This window comes from Zonotrichia albicollis, chromosome 3 (genome assembly GCF_047830755.1).
Source record: "Zonotrichia albicollis isolate bZonAlb1 chromosome 3, bZonAlb1.hap1, whole genome shotgun sequence".
Taxonomy (NCBI): Eukaryota; Metazoa; Chordata; class Aves; order Passeriformes; family Passerellidae; genus Zonotrichia; species Zonotrichia albicollis.
In genome coordinates, this window is record NC_133821.1 from 12,205,555 (window position 1) to 12,222,367 (window position 16,813).

The window sequence follows — 16,813 nt, forward strand, 5'->3', positions numbered from 1 at the left end:
GGCGGGGGGGGGACGACCCACGGAGCCGTGGCACAGCAGCAGGAGTTGCTGCGGGCTGGGCTGAGCCGAGCTGTGCTGTTGTTGTTGTTGCAGCAAACCAGCACGGTGAGCGCCATGCTGGTGCTGGTGAAGTCGCTGTCGGGCCCCAGGGAGCACATCGTGGACCTGGAGATGCTGACAGTGAACAGCCTGAACTACCGCACGAGCTCGGTGCTGCGGCTAACCATCATCGTGGGCCCCTACGCCTTCTAGCGCCCGCAGCCACCCCGCACCAAAGAATAGTACCCAAAACAAAGCACTTACTATTGTTATTTATAGATTTTTGCTCTCTTTTTTAAAAGAATTTGTTTAGTAAGTTGATCTCTCTGTTATTCGCACGTTACACCTGTAATTCCGAGTTAGTAGATGTGTTCCATAGTATAACATGGGCATTGTCACTTTCTGTATAAAGAGTTAAATCTTTTTTTTATTACCTTCCTTGGACTAGATACATACTATGCTTTTATATGAGAACTGTATGTTCATACTATCCTGTAAAGCTTCACACACCCTTCCTAGCCAAATAGGTCATGCAATTTAAAAGTGATCTTCTGTTTTGTTTTTATTTTAAATTCTAATGCAGCTACACTGAATCTCAAAAAAGAAAAAAATTACGTAGTACGAATGATACACAAAGTAATGGTTATCTGATAAGCTAAAATATATTTCTTATTTTTAACTACTTTGTAACAAAAGGTAACAGTAAATAAAAATCTATTTCTGTAGACATTTATGTGCTATCACAGTTGGTTTTTCTAATCTGGGTTGGAGGTAAAGTGACATTGTGAGAAATGCTTTGCATCAGGTTTTTGTATGCAGATTGTGTTAACCATACCATGGAATAACATTACGCTCTCTCCAAGAAAAACAGACCATAGGAAGAAAATGTCTCCAACAAAGAAAGAAACTCCAAATGGGAAATCACCAGGCAGGGCACAAATGTCCATGAGAACACTGTCGGTAGTTACTGCTCAGAGGGAGGCAGCATTTTCAGACTGAAGTTAACATACTATTTTTCAGAAATATTATGTTGTATACTAAGAATTGAGTGCATTTTCTTAAGTTATATCATTTTCAGGCACTCGGTCCTGTTCTTACTCTTACAACTCAGATGTATCATGTACAGTGTTCATAAAATTTATTTCTAATTCAAGAACTAATAACATCTTTTGTAATATGTAAAATCTTATTTCTTGTTTAAAATGTAGTAGTTAATCCTTTGATGTACAAAATTTTTAATAAAGATCTCTTACCATATTGTATTTGGTCTCTTTGGAGGTAGTTTGTTACTACTGCTGTTATTGTCACATACTGTGGGAGTTGGCAAAGTTGTTTTGAGGTCTGAACAGTCAGAGGGATCCAGATCTCAGCCTGTACAGGATGAGTTCTTGGAAGACTCACAACACAGCTCCTTTGTAGAAGAACGAGCCTGCTGCCTACTGAGATGTAGTTTTACTGACAGCAAAAGTTGAGAACAAAACTTGGAGCAGGCCACAACCACTGTGGCTGAGAGCACCACATCCCCCTGCCCAGGCAGACTGCAGAGCAGGACCCCATTATCCAATGATCATTCCTGCAGGAAGCCATTTGTGGCTTTAAACAAACACTTCATCTGCCAAAAGGCTCAAAGCACGTGGCTGCAGCACAGGCCAGGAAATGGTGCTGGTGCTGGGTCACGTTCTCTGCCTGGGGCCCAAAGCAGTGGGGTGAGACCCCCAGCACTCCTCATCTCTTCCAGCAGGGAGGGAGGGGCTCACCAGGACAAGTCCAGTTGCTCTGTAGTGGGATTTAACTGGGGCTTGCTACAGTGAAAAGTCTCTGCTACAGAGTTGGGTTTGTAGGGAGCTCCTTCCTCCCCATTCATGGCTCCAAACCCACTCAGTCTGAAATGCAGCTCCTCGTTCCACACAAACACTGAGCAAGCTGCCTCCAGCCTCCTGCTCCTCCACGCAATTCCCATGGCAAATGGCACATGCTTGCCTCTATACATCCTTTAATGAACTTTGTCTCTCCATGTAGGCTGTCCTCATGAGCTGTGCTGCCCCTCAGACACCCCTCTCCACCCCCAACATCAGTACTCTTCTTTTACACCAACTTTTAACTTCCAAATTGTGCAATTCAGCATTGCCCACTCCAAGAAAATCAGTTTTGGTGCTTTTATGGGCAATTCTCTTGAGAGGTGCCCAGAGGAGGCTCAAATGGCTTTGCCTCCTAAAGGGCCCAGCCTTGAAGGGCACCAGGCTGGTCCCTGGAGCAAATTAAGGAACCACAAATCATCCCTGAAGTCTCCAAGCTGCCAAGCTGTGTCCCAAGGATTTTCTGTACCAGTTTTTATATCCGTTTTACCAACAGCCCTTTTAAGCCTTCCTTTTAAAACTCTGCTCATCTGACAGTAACCCAAACTTGATCATTATATATAAAAATATTTCTACACCTCTCAAAGGGCAGAAGCAGCAGAGGCAGTTTCACCTCACACATGACTGTACCAAGTCCTGCACAGTCCTGCACACCTCACTGTGCAGGATTCTTGGCTCAATCCACTCTGTTTACACACCACTGCCCTGCTCCCTGTCTGTTTGCAATATCCAGGTGCCCAGCAGATCACTGAGAGCCCAAAGTGGCAGAGTCAGAGGCTGTCACAGCTCGGGAGTGCAGATGCAGCCATGGGTCACTGTTCCGCAGGCTGGGTGAGCCTGAAGGTGGTCACTGGGTGTGGGCAGCACTTCCATGAGCCCAGAGCTGGAATAACAGCAGCCCCTCCAAAGCAAAACAGGAGCTGAGCAGAAACTGGCAGGGGGTGGCTGGTTTTGTTTTGGGTAGGGGTGGGGTACATGACTGAGCCTGAAAGGAGCCCACAGTCAGAATGAGAAGATGGTTCAGAGCCTGAACAAGGAGAGCTTTTCTACACCAAAAATCCTGCATGTTTTTAGGAGAGAAACCTACAGGTCCTCCAGTTCTCCAGGCAAGCAAAGCTTCACCTGCTCCCTACAAATTGTACAGAAGTGCAGCAAACATGCAACAAGAGTTTGAAAAGCTACTTGGATTATAAGGGACACTAAAATCCCAAGAAGTTATGAGAGCAGAGTGTTTGCTCGCCCTTCTCTGTATCCCACTGCCATGACCATTATCAAGAGCACACTCCAGAAAAGATTCTCATATAAATCTGTCAATGTTGGAGAATCTAAATCAGGATCACATGCAAAGTTTTAGTATCTTCTCAGAAACAGAAAACAGGGAGAAAAGAGATAAAAAAGTGGGACTGAGTAAACAGAACCTAAGGAAACCAAAATGCAAGTTCATTCACTTCCCCAGGACCACCTGAACACAGTGCAGTGGGATTATTTTACTTGGAAGGCTCACAAATGCAAGTTTGTTGTTGAACCCCGTTTCCATGGCTGCAAAGAGTTGCTTGTGTTTTGAATGATCATCCGTGTTTCTAACTTCATAAGTCTCCTAATAAAATATAGAACAGCTGCTGCCCCAGTCAGCTGTTGAGCATATGGAGCCCACCAGGGACAAAGCCCACTGTTAACACAGAGAATTATTTTTAACGCCCTCACATATCTAAACCTCCCCATCATCTCAGCAAAATGGCACAATTCCACACTTCCCAGCTGGGGGAACACCTGCGTCATGCAAAGCTCAACTGGGCTGCATCTGCTACAAAACCCAACTTTATTTCATCTGGCCAGCAGAAAAAAGTGATCAGCCTCAGTGAATAGGGCAAAAAGTTAACTGTGCTCTATATCTGGGGAAAAGCAGATGTCTAGTTAAGATGTTTATACAGCAAACATTTCTGTATATATTAGGAGGAAAGAGAGCTGTTTAATAAAACAGGGTTGGGTTGGAGTTGCCAAAGCAAATTTGAAAGGCAGTACAACAGCTTTTGTAATTTTTGCATGGGAAAAGATATGAAATCCTGTTTTATATTGATTATGTGCATTGAACAAGTAATTTTTTTAAGTGACCTCAAAATTAACTGCTTAAAGTCTCACACTTACTGTGTGTATTTAATCAGCAGAAAAAACTGCAAATATCATGTCACAGAAACACAACAAGGCAGCATTGAAGGCACCCCCTGATTTATTCTCTGCTTTCTCAGCAATCTCCTTTGACACTGGCTGAGACACCAAGACACAGCAACACTTCCTGCAGACCAAAACACTGGAACCAGGTGAGCTCCAGGTTTTGTTTGCAAACACCTTCACTGTGTCAGTCATATGCTTTCTCACAAGATAAATTTTGCTTTCTGCTCCAGAATCCCAATGATCTCAGAAGCAACATCAGCACTCTGCATCCCTGCTCCTTCACAGAAATACATCTGGATAATTAGTATTTTTTAATGTTAATAATATTTTTGTAACTTCTACCTAACCACAAAGTACATTTATACTCAAACAGGATAAACATTCAAAAGGTGCAGCTCTCAGCTAAGCACTCCAGCAGCCCCTGCCCTGCAAGCACACTGTGCTGCACTTCATTGCATTGCTGTAACAAAACATTCTTTTTTTTCACTTTTCCCCTCAACCCTTAAGACATCCACTAAAGCTTCTGCAAGTCCACAAGAACTCCCAAAGCAAAGACATGGCCCATCCCCATCCATACACCTGAACAAGCACACAGAAAGGCTTTCAAATGGAGCAGCCTGCCAGCTAGGTTGACAAAAGCAACATATTTATGCTGTTAAACTCTGAAACCACAGCCATGGAAGTTACACAGGCACCTCAAGGTTTCAATCCTGCCAGTGCCACTCCAGAAACATCCGAACCTGTGACCACCTCCTCTGGAGGGGTCACATTTTCTTCTTGCACTGGAGTGTTTCTGGAGTATCTCTGTGCAACATACAGGAATGTTTCCTATACAGAATATATACAACAAACACCCAAGTGGGAAGTCAAAAGAGCAAAATTCCTGCAGGCGGCATGGAAACTAGGAAAACAAACAAATTTTGGAGCAAGGGCTGCAGAGGGGAAGCCAACATACCAAAACAGCAGGGTAAAAGGCATTATTAAAATCAATAAGTCATTCTCTGAGAAGCTGAGGCTGTACATGAACACGGCAAATGGAAATGTTCCTGAGCTCTGCAAGGTCAGGGGTGAAAATAAACACGGCAGGCCAAAGGAGCAGCTTGCAAATGCCTGCACTGGCAAATCACAACTCTCCCAATCACAGCAAAAGCAACATCCCAGGAGGCTGATGGGGCCACACATCGGGGAGACAAGCAAAAACAATAATGCCATGGCAAAAAAAATGAAGTGAAACTTTCTGTTGCATGCCTGGAGGAGGAATTTGGCACAACAGCACTGTGCCAGAGCTGCTCTTACAGGCAACATATCAAAGGACCTGCCCCCGAGTAAGAAGTGGATAAAAGAAGGGGAACAGAACATTTTGCTAATGATATCCAGTTGTTCAGGTAAAGATGAGCATCCTCTGGAAAACAGAGCCCTTACAGTGCTCTGAGTATTGAGCAGGAAATGCCAAATAAAACCAAAGGGGATAAATGCAAAGTGATGCACATGCAGGAAGCAATCCCAGCTTTATTTGAACAGCAAAGGCCTCTGGACTGACCACCACCTCCCTGGAGAGCATCAGGGTTATGGCAGACCATGCAAAGAGGAAACCACAACTCCACAAAGCTAATCCAGCATCAGGAGTGACTGGGGATCAGAGCAGGGAATGAAGCTGAACCTTTGCACACTTGTGCAAATTCACTACAGCATAGACACAGCTTGGAGCTTGGGTCCCGTCCCCTTCTTACAGCAGGATGCTGGGAATGTTAAAGCCCAGAGCAGGCTGAGATTTAAGTGCACACATCCACAGCAAAGCCTCCCAAGAGCCATTAAATACGTGGCTGTCCTGGACAGGAGCCTTTCCCCTGACAGGGAAGCATTTCCAGTTTGCCATGGGCAGCTCCAGAGCTGCTCATGCCCTTGCCAGGAGCTCTGCTGTCAGCACCAGCCCTTGTGATGCCAAATGCCCCAAACCTGGAAATGTCACCAAGAGAAGAGGGGAGCAGCCTGCACAGAGCACTGGTGCTGCCTCCATGCCTGCATTAGTGAGGGTTTTGCGTAGCTGCTGCCAGCACCGCATTCTGTGCCCAAATATCACACCCAGCTCAGCAGTGGCCACAACTGCATCAAAGCCAACTCAGCCAGCAGCAAATGTTTGCAAAAAAAGTCACCTTCAAGGGAGAAAAACTTCACTTCTGCCCAGCTTAAAGGCACTGCCTGGGGGAAGGCAGCAGGAACCAGAGCACTGCAGACAACGGTGTTGCCAGGAAAGCTGTTTCTGCACACACTAATTAATGAATTGATCCTTGGAGTGATTAAAACAGATTTGCATTTGCTGCTTTCTCTCCCCAAAATAAATCCGGTTTCAGACAATTTTGCAACCCAGGATCAGTCCAGAGACTGCACCCCAATATTTAGTAGGGCTGTTTTGTTTCAGGAGAGCTCTACAAGCTGGCAGAGGTAGGTAGGCAGAGAAACATGAACCAACATGCCAAGAACTCTCTGCAAGGCCTGTGATTCTGTACTAAAAACCAAATCACAAGGATCAAAATAGTAACATGAAACTTTAATGGGGTCAGGAGATCTCTGTCTCTGCTCTGGTATGCTGAGGAGGAAGGATTTGAATTGTACAGTGAACATGTCCAATAAAGCACTGACATTCCATGGACAATCAACCATACCAGGCTGAAAGCTACTCAGTTCTAACACAAGCAAACATTTTGCAGGAATGTTTCCTTACTTGTTTTAAACTTTTTTACCTGCATTCTCTGGGGTAACAGGCCACAGTGCCATTCCTGTGAAGCTTTACTTTATGCTTTGCACAAAGGCTGTTTGCATACGAGCATAAAGAAAAGCTGGAGAGGCACCACACTCACATCACAGCAATCAGAGATGCAGATAAAGCTCTCCTGAAGGATTACTCACATCGCTACAGGTGTAGGATACTGAAAGAAATTAAGATCTACTCAGTACCAACATCCCACCCAAATCACCTGCCTGCAGGTACCCAGGTAATGGAAACACTTCTCTAAGCTGGCAGCTTGTTGGCACAAAAGAGAGCACTTAAGTCACTATTCATCTTGTCATAATTTGATGCTTGTACCTAGGCCAAAATCCCTAAACCAGGCTATTTGCAAATGTTAAGTCCAGTAGCTTGGTATGTTTCTCTTCCCCAGGCTGGGATAAGCACTAACCAGCTCAGGAAAAAAAATAAAACATACTCATAAAATTTCCAGATTCTGGTTTCTAGCCTCTGTTACTGAATTTACAAGATTATTTTGAATTTGAGCACTGAGTGTTCAAGCATGTTTTGGAGCAGGGTGGAACACCCCCAGCCCTTCTTACTCTGCCTTTTCAATGGGCTTTGGGCAGCACCACAACACATCCTCCACCACAGCACATTCTTATTTGAATTTAACCCTTCCACTGCTGTTATACTGTGCAGGGATATTTTTTAGCTCTGCATAGCAGAATATTTCTTCACCCCAGGATCATCCAGATTTGCACACACTCAGAATCAAGGCTTTTGTTCTGATTGCTTCCGATCACCATCACCCAAAATGAAAATACTGTGCTTCAGGGTGGCAGGGGGGAAGTATTTTCTGGAAATTTAGAATGATCGGCCTGGCCTTGAAAAAATTAGACAGTGCTTTCGAGCAGTGGAAGGTATTTGGTGATGAGGGAGTGCTGCCTCCCACCACAGGCCCCAAACCCCCTGTGACCAGCTATTTAACCTGGGGTATTTCAACAGCTGTCCTGGGCAGAAGCTTGCTGAGATTGCCTGAAGTCCCAAAAAGGATGTAAAATATTTGTAGCAATTCCCTGAACAAGCCCAAGAGGCTTCCTCGAAGCAGAGCCCTCAGCTCTGTTGACTTGCTTTTTTAAAAGGTAATATAAATTCCACTTACGCTGGTTTGTTTTGATGTTGAAAATTGGTCTCCATAGACATGGTTGAAATCATGCCCTGCAGCACCGAGGCTGGAGCCAACAACCACACAGCCCTTCTCCAGGGCAGAGCTCAGGAGGCTTCAGAGGTGGAAATGCCATCCCACCCAGCACAGCAGCACCAGGGGAGCTCAGGGAAAGGGACAGGGTGCCCCATCCCACAGCTGTGGCCACCCAGGCACTGAGAGAAGCCTGTGGGGTTCCCCCCACATCACCCTCAACCCATTGCTTGCACATTTCCTTCACCAGGCACTGCCAAGCCTTAAAGAGCACATGGGAAACCTAAAATATTAATTTTTGTTAATTTTTCAAGTCTCGTTGCCCTGTCGGAGCTCCCTCGAAGGCTGACATGCAGCTAGGACCACATCAGTGTTTGCCAAGCAGAAACAGCAATAAAAAGAAATCAGGGTGAGCCAATCAGGGGGAATATATGGAGAAATGACAAGTCGAGGTTTTTATATGGAAATTTCTATCGAGGGTAGCATTCCTGTCTAACACAAGCATTTTAATACTTCCGGATGCAAGCCCCAAGCCAAAATCCAGTGAGGTCTGATGTTACAATAGTGTTTAAGCTCAGGGATGCTGAATGTTTTGCAAGAGCTACAGGTTTTCCCAGTGCCAAAAACCATGCAGAAGAACAACAAAAAAGCTTTTAATTCTGCCCCAATGACCCCTCCACACTGTCCCAGCACAGAGCAGAAACAAGTCCTGAGGCACCAAACCGTCCAAGTGGATTTGAACAGAGGTGCTGATAAGCCTGCCCACTCCACCCCCAAAAAAGGGGATGGCCTATATTTGGGAAAGGCAGGGAATGGCCTATAATATTTGGGAAAGCATTATTTCCATGACACTGTTTTCTTCCCTTCTCTGAAGCAGCTCTAAGGCTGCTTCAGGCACCCCCTGCACCACCCCAGGGTGGTTTCACAGCGCTCCCCAGCACCACAAATCCCAGGCAGTGATGAGGGATTCCCTGGAAAGCTGGCTCAGGCTGGGATGAGGCACAGGATGGCCTGGGTGAGGGGATATCAGGCAGAGATCAAAGCAGGAGACGCTGCCCAGGTCAGCAGTGCAGCGAGCGTGAGCCCACGAGCGATAAAGTGTTCAGAACAGCTTGTCCCAGAGCTGCTGCTCTGCCTGCCAAGGCCCATTTCTGCTTGGTTTATGCACCATGCCAATTCCTCCCCTATAAGATTAAGCTGCCTCCAGGCAATTTTAACTTACACATCTGATATTTGGAGCATTTGCTATGCTCTGCAGCTCAGGAGCAGGCACAGCCCCCGCGCTGCCACTTCCCCTCTTCACCTCACATCACCTTTGCAGAGGCACTTGCTCCCATTTAAGCACTCACACCTTTTCTGTGATTTTCAGACATCAAGGGAATAACATTTCTCTGAAGAGCAGGACAGAACCATCAGTGCCATTGAGAACAACACTTCAGGGCCATCAACCTGACAGTAAAGAGTACAGGACCTGTTTGCTTGGATATATCCATCATCCTGGAGAAGAGTTTCCCCTCTTAAGATTGTTCGGAGCTCATTAAATCCATTAATTAATCACAAATACCAAACCTAGAAACAAATAAATGCTGTTTGAAGTCTAAAAGCTTGGTTTTCAAGACCATTCTGAGTGGTTCCAAGTTAAAAAGGCAGATACCCAATTAAAAATATTCAATAATCTTGAAAGTCTCCAAATTCCTTATTTGTTTATTTATCCAACTACACATGAATAATTTTAGTCTAGCACAGGCCTGTTTGGGTGCCAGATCATGTTTGCAAGTCTGCCCTGTGAAAGGCAAATGTACAGTTGAACTTGGATGCTATGCAAGTATCAGCCAGCTATTAGCAGTGATTGCTAAACAATTTTTCCAAAAATTAGATCAAACAAAGCTCAATGCCTGTGGTTGTTGCTGGTTACCTCTGTGAGGAAAACAGTTACTGATACACAACTGGTTGGGCTCAAATGATAAATGTAATTAAAAGGCTGTAAACAGTAATTCTACTTTATAGAAATTTTTTTCCATCATTAAATCTAATTTCTGTACACACTAACAAGACGGACAGACCTAAAGGAACACTTATGTGCACAGGAACCACGATCACTTTGATTCAGCTCACAAAACATCAGGAAATTTTGCAGATGCACCTCCAAAACCATTGGTTACACCACTCAGATGAAACAGTTGTGTAACAGAGTTATAAAGAAGACCATGGAAAAGAGAAGAGGAAAGAAACTTCCTGAGGGTTTGGCATTGTTACTATTAGTGATGGCTGAATTTTGCCTCATTTCCAATGCAGTCAGATCTTCAAATAAAACTTGAACACCATCTGTTTGCCATGATCCAGAGACAACAAGGGCTGGACACCAGGAGTCATGATGATGGCAATGGTTACACACAGGTTTTGCCTACAGATCCAGCCTGGGACCTGTGAGAAAGGCTCTACCTGGAACAAGGGGAAAAGTTTCCTCTAAATGCAAACTCATTTCTAACTGAATCAGCATTGGATGTGTGGAAAGAATATATTTACAAGGGAAAGGATTTTACAAGAAAATTTTGCAAATGTAATCAATTCCTGTATGGAAAGAGTCTCTGGAACAGCAGGGCAGAAAGCACTGGCTTTACAGCCACTGGGCAAGAATGGTTTGCAGAACCTCTGCACTATAATTATACAGCTCATTAGTTTAATCACTAACAACTCCAGACTCTTCATGCTGAAATCAAGAATGTTGCTTTTCTGATCTGGGAAGCTCTCAAAAATCAAATTTTTTAAAGCTGCTATTTTTTAGAAGGCTGAAAAAACCAGGAACATTAAAACTCTATATATTCAGGAACTAAAGTAAATCAACTAAATAAACATCCCAAAAAAGCCCCAAGAAAAGCCCTAGAGCAAACTTAATTGTGATAACTGAGTTTAATGATGTTAAATGGCAAAGCTCATAATAAAAAAATTACAGCTGAAACTTCCCCCCAGTATTACTCAGGGCAGGTTTCACTCCACTTAACTCGGACAACAGGAACAGGATTCACAATTCATTTAGTCAAGGAAAACCTGTGGGGAGCAGGAGGGCTGAGGAAGCAAATCCATAATTAACTCCATTTGCAGGCACAGTTATGATATGTGTGTGCACTAACCCTTCATTTGTGCTCCTACATTTGTAGCCAAGATTTGCACATTTCCCTGAATGAGAATAAATCTGTGCAAGGCTTTGCCCTGACATTTGCTTGGTGTTGAGCCCACTCTGTCCCAGGCAAAAACAGCCCAAGTTGGCACACAGAGTGGCCCAGCCCTCCCTCTGCCAGCAGCACAGGCCAGGGGACACAGGCAGGCTCCTCAGGGACTCAGGGATGGCAGCACGGCCGTGCCAAGCTCCAAGGGCCAGGGGACACAAGGATGGCAGCACACCCATGCCAAGCTCCAAGGGCCAGGGGACACAGGCAGGCTCCTCAGGAACTCAGGGGTGGCAGCACGGCCATGCCAAGCTCCAAGGACCAGGGGACACAAGGATGGCAGCATGGCCACGCCAAGCTCCAAGGGCCAGGGGACACAGGCAGGCTCCTCAGGAATGGCAGCACGGCCACGCCAAGCTCCAAGGGCCAGGGGACACAGGCAGGCTCCTCAGGAATGGCAGCACGGCCACGCCAAGCTCCAAGGGTCAGCCCAGGAGGTGCCATGGGCAGGTTATAGAAGGAAAACCCCTCCAGGAAGTGTTGGGGAAGATGAACCAGGAAAGCCTTATAAATATGATGGTCTGGCAAAAGATTTTGAGACTATAGAAACTATAAGTGAGATAGAAATGAAAGCAAGCTTTGAGATACCTCAGTTACTGAGCAACTGGAAAACAATGGTGTGGCTGGCTGAAAAAAATCCCCTTTTGATGGAACAACACCCTCTGCCTGCAGACAGCTCCAAGGGTCAGAGCAGACCCTACAGCTTGGCAGAAGGGGCCCAAAGAGGAGTTTGTAGGGTTTAAAATGTACCACAGTATGGTGATGTAATGATTCTTATAGGCTGTAGGTAAATGCTATAGGGTTTGTATATTGTACTGGATTGGTTAGTGCAAAATAGAATATTCAACACAAGATGATTTATTGTACTGTAACAGGAACCTCGCTCTCTTGTTTCTCTTACTCTCTACTCCTCTCTACCCCTCTCTTCTCTCAGGCTGCTCTGAGCTGTGGCTGCAGCTCCCACCAGGCCCTCTGCAATAAACCCCAAGTTCCACGACCTGGCTTCAGAGATTTCTCATCTCCGTCCCTCCTACACCCCGTGCTCCCACAAGGAAGCATCCATTACCTCCCACCCAGTTAAAGGCAGGTGCTGAACAGCCCCCCAGTTGCACAGAAGCACCCTCAGCAGTGCTGCACTGCAATCCTCAAATGCTCAAATCCTCAGATGCTCTTCCCACCCACCACACAAACAGCTTATAAAGATCAGGCTGGGGATGCTCTGAAGACAACACCTGAAACAAGATCAAGGCCAAACACCCAGTATGAAGTTATGAGACAATAAAATAAATCAAAGGTTGCGGCTGAATCACTGAACTGTTACCAGCTGTGGAGCAAATACCTGTTACTGGGAGCAGCTGCTACTACCCTATAAAATTTTACATGTTTTGCACATTTCAGACCCCAAATCAGGGTTGACTATAGTTTCAAAAGGCAGATACTCCATTAACATAAACAATTACCACTCTTCTCCTGCTTTTACTAACACTGGCATTTTTTAAGCCAGTTGCAACTTGTGCAGGTAACTGTGTGAATTAAATACCACACTGAATTCTTTACTAACTTTTCTTTCAACAAGGTAGCAATGTGTAAGTATAGCTATAGTAAGTGCTGATGAGATTTATAACTGGGTCCTGACTATAAATCATCTTTTTATCATCCCCAGAAACTTTTTATTGCTGTTTTCATCCTTCATTTTATAGGTCGTATCTCCTCTCATCAGGAGGACCTAAATCAAGGTGTAGCTCTTACTTCATACCCCAAAATATAGTTCAGATTTTTTCCCCAAGGAAAAGAAAAAATTAATGCAAATATTTAGGGATTCCAAGGAATCCTTTTGAGGAAATATTTGCATTCATGGTGAAATTCCAAACCTCCACACAAAGAGCTTGACCCAGCCCTGGTGAAGCCAGTGACATTTGTCACAGCAAGAGGATGGAGCCAAACAAACTGGAAATGGATCAAGGACATGGCAAGGGTTGACAAACTGCTTCATCATTGGCTCTTAATTTAAGCTTAAACCTCCTTTACAAGGCAAGTGGGTGAGAACAGCAAAAAAAAATCCATATCAATCACCACATCCACACAGTTCCCAACTCCTATTTATAGTTTTGCTTTGAAATTGAGGACAAAAATGCAAAGCACCAAGCCAAAGGGGAACAGCCAGGATCCACAGCACTCTGAGCTGCGAGGCTGCTGCTTTATTTCAAGTGTGCTGTCCACCACACTCTGCACTGCTGCAAGTTCAGGCCTCATCAACATCCAACTCCCAACAAAATTTCAAAGGCTTTTCCCTGGAGCGTCTCAGAGAGCAAAGAAAAAAGGGATTCAGTGGCTGAGATGCTTTAACAATGGACAAGTTGTGGTCAAAAAACTCTCCTGTCTTTCTCCACTATCTGGGCCTTTCTGCTTGGCACCTTCAGCAGCCTGGAGGTTTCCAGAGCTTTGTTCTTTGTTAGAGAGGCTCTATGAATCATTGTCTTGCTTTTGCTTCTCTTACTTGAAAATGCCTCTTAAAATTAACTCACTAAGTTTTTAATGGTTTAAGTAACCATTAAATAGCTGTTGCAAAATGTCACATCCACAGGTAAATAATCACAGCATTCCAACTTGGGGTTTGAAGAGCTCCAAATTCACATTTTTGGACTGATTTTGTGCCATCACCCAACACACACCACAGACCAATCACAGTTTGCCCTTCACTCACTCAAGGAACTCAGGGCCTTAGGTCATTGCAGGCCTTGTATTCCCTTTTATGTACCATAATTCCCATCAGATGCATTCAGTATTAGAGCTTTGGCTCTTCACAGCCAACACAGATCTGCAGGGCCTCTCAGGGTGACACAGAGAAGAGCCCTCAAATGGGATTTTTGGAGTGTTTTCTAGACTACAAATAATTTTAACTTGGGCACCCAAAAACTGACTTGATAGAGAGCAAGCGCACGTATCAGGAAGCTTTGTGCATGATGTTCGCTTACGTTTTTTACACTACAGGTCAAAGGCATTTGCAGTGTTAGAAGTGCACACACATCAGGAAGCTTTGTGCATTATACATTATGTTTGTTCACTTACGTTTTTTACACTATAGGTCAGAGTCATTGTAGCGAGTAGTACTCAAGTAGTGTTAGAAGTGGTGCTAATTCAGTTTAGAAATCAGGAATCTGAACATCACCCCACACATGCAGAGTGCTCTTGCATTCAGCTTTGCTCGACTCTTTTGTTAAAGGCACAGCACTGAATGATCAGAGCTCACAGAAATGCCTGAAAAGGCTTTTAAATCGCACCTCTAGGTGCTCCTCTTTAATCTATGAATTTAGGGTCTCTTCAGCTCCTCTCTACTCCCATTGCACACAAAAAGGGAAGAGCACTGTCCATAGCAAATTCTGTAAAATTTACTATTTCTGTAGATCTATCTATTCGCTTCAAATAAAAAAAATCCTTTCTGTGCCAATCACTCACCCATGCAAATGAAGAGCTGACATGAAACCAAGCCGTTGTTTTCTAGTACTCCATGAACACTCCGGGAAGTTTCCAAGCGAGCCACGGAGGGGTTGCGCGGGCAGGAGCTGCGCCCTGCAGGCACCGCCAGGGAACGGCGAGAACGGAGCCCGGCCCGCGCCGTGCCCAGCTCAACAGTGCCACCGTATGGCAGAGGGGTATTTTCAATAAACACACACCAAATGACACATTTTTGGGTTTTACTCTGTCCAGAGAACTTCCCGCCAACGTGGGCACGGTATTCTCAATTTCTGTACTGCAGAAAAACCAAGGCGTGGTGAAGACCCTCCAAGAAAAGGGGGGAATTAAAATGTGATGTTTCACACTGCCTTGAACACTTGTTATTCAGTGAAATGGCTAAAAAAATCAAAGTAACTCTCACTGTGTAGTTGCTCATCCCTCTGATTTCCTGGTGCAGCCAGTGTTCCAGATTCATCTACTAATTTCTTCTCTCTGTCCAATGGCAGGAGCAGGCCCCAGCACAACACCCATTGCCAAAGCATATTAACCCCTTCAAATAAAGTACATTCACTTCAAAGCCACACTGCAAATAAAGGAACACTTACAGAATCTCACATACCACAACGAACAGGTCTATGTATTTAATGAGTACATATATACAAGCAGAACCTCCACATGGTACCTGTCCTACCGAGCTGGAACATTCCTGGTTCCTGGGGAGGTGGTGAAAGAGAAAGCAGCTCAGTAAAGAGATATAAAATACAAAGGTAGCACGTTTGAAAGGACAGGGATTGTTACAGGGAAGAGCTTTCCTTTCATTAGATAGAAATACACATTAAGACAACTTACATAACAATTTCAGCACAATCCAGACTGAGCAAAGGAATTCAAGTGGTTTTAAGTGTCAAAGAACCCAAATCCACAGCTCAAGGACATTGAAAACTCCTGGAAGGGAGAACAACATTGAGGCTCTGTATCTGGGTAATATGGAGGGGTCTCACTCAGAATATTCAACCCCTGCCCACCCCCCTGCAGAGCTGCCCCTGCCAGCTCACAGCACAGCTACAAGGTCCCTGCAGCTGGACACAAATTTCCACTCCAGCCCCTCAGTTTCAGGGGCTGCTCCCAACCCTTTGCTGAGCCTGTTTTGGCCTGCCAGAAGCTCCCATTGCCCAGGTCTGGGTTTTTCCTTCATGTGAGCCACCTAAGAGCTGGCCTGTGGAGACACACTGCATGCCATACACCAGCAGGAAGGCTTGGTTGAACCCAGCTTATTGATTTATAAGATGCTTTAACTCTCAACTTAAGATAGTAAATAAAACAAAAGAGAGATCAAGAAAACATGGAGGAATTGACTCCACTAGTTCAAATAAGGAGCTCATATTTTCTTTAGTGTTATGCTTCTGTTGTCTCCTACCACAAGGAGTGGGGGGAAAAAAAAGGGCAACTACTTTCTTGAAGTCCTTCACTAAATTGAGGCTATACAGCAATAAAAACTAGGAATCCAACAGTTTCAAAGTTTGCTGCTGAAAAGAAAAAAATTATACCTTACACTGTGGGCATGACACACAGGCTTTACACACATACACTTTGACTACTGACACATCCAAACAAACCTTCTGAAAAATAAAAGCTTGCTCTGACGATTACTCAATTCTCTGCCTTTCTTGCTCCTTATAGGGCGCAAAAATAAAATATGAAAAAAAACCCAACACACCCAATTCACTTTAGAAACCACAGCACTGGCTTAGGAAAAGGGATTTGTATTTTTAACCCCTTCTCATGTGTTCAAGCAATCCTATAAAACAGATAGTTGTAGAAGTCTCCAACTTACTTTGCAAGACAGCACAGCTTCAGCTACACCTTCTTCTTCCTTGACTGAGAGGAGCACAGGCTTCAGTTTACTCGCCCAGACCTTCTGCTTGAATCCACCTTCTATTCCCAAAGCACAAGGAATGGTGCAATTTCACCCCTGCTCAGGGAGCAGAGCAGCACAGAGCCCTCAGGAACCTGGAGGAAAACGAAGGAAAGGAGGGGTGGTGCTGCCCTAAAATACAATGAGACACAGGTGCCCCAACAAGATCCAGGAGGCAAATAGACAATTTGTTAAATGCAATCAGCTCCCCTTTTTATTTCC

General features: G+C 44.8%; 1 protein-coding gene and 1 long non-coding RNA gene across 3 annotated transcripts in view; one reads left to right on the top strand and one right to left on the bottom strand.

Moving 5' to 3' along the window:
• The window catches only part of EFEMP1 (EGF containing fibulin extracellular matrix protein 1), a 45,691-nt gene extending 44,390 nt beyond the window's left edge, over positions 1–1,301 (top strand). For both annotated transcript variants that reach the window (XM_074536661.1, XM_074536662.1), the window contains exon 11: positions 94–1,301. In XM_074536661.1, the coding sequence (XP_074392762.1) occupies positions 94–252 (159 nt within the window). In that variant the 3' untranslated portion in view covers positions 253–1,301. The remainder of the gene's footprint in view (positions 1–93) is intronic.
• The window catches only part of LOC141728454 (uncharacterized), a 60,688-nt gene extending 45,917 nt beyond the window's left edge, over positions 1–14,771 (bottom strand). The window contains exon 1 of the long non-coding RNA XR_012579369.1: positions 14,677–14,771. This is a non-coding gene — a long non-coding RNA (uncharacterized LOC141728454). The remainder of the gene's footprint in view (positions 1–14,676) is intronic.
• Between the last annotated feature and the right edge of the window lie 2,042 nt (positions 14,772–16,813).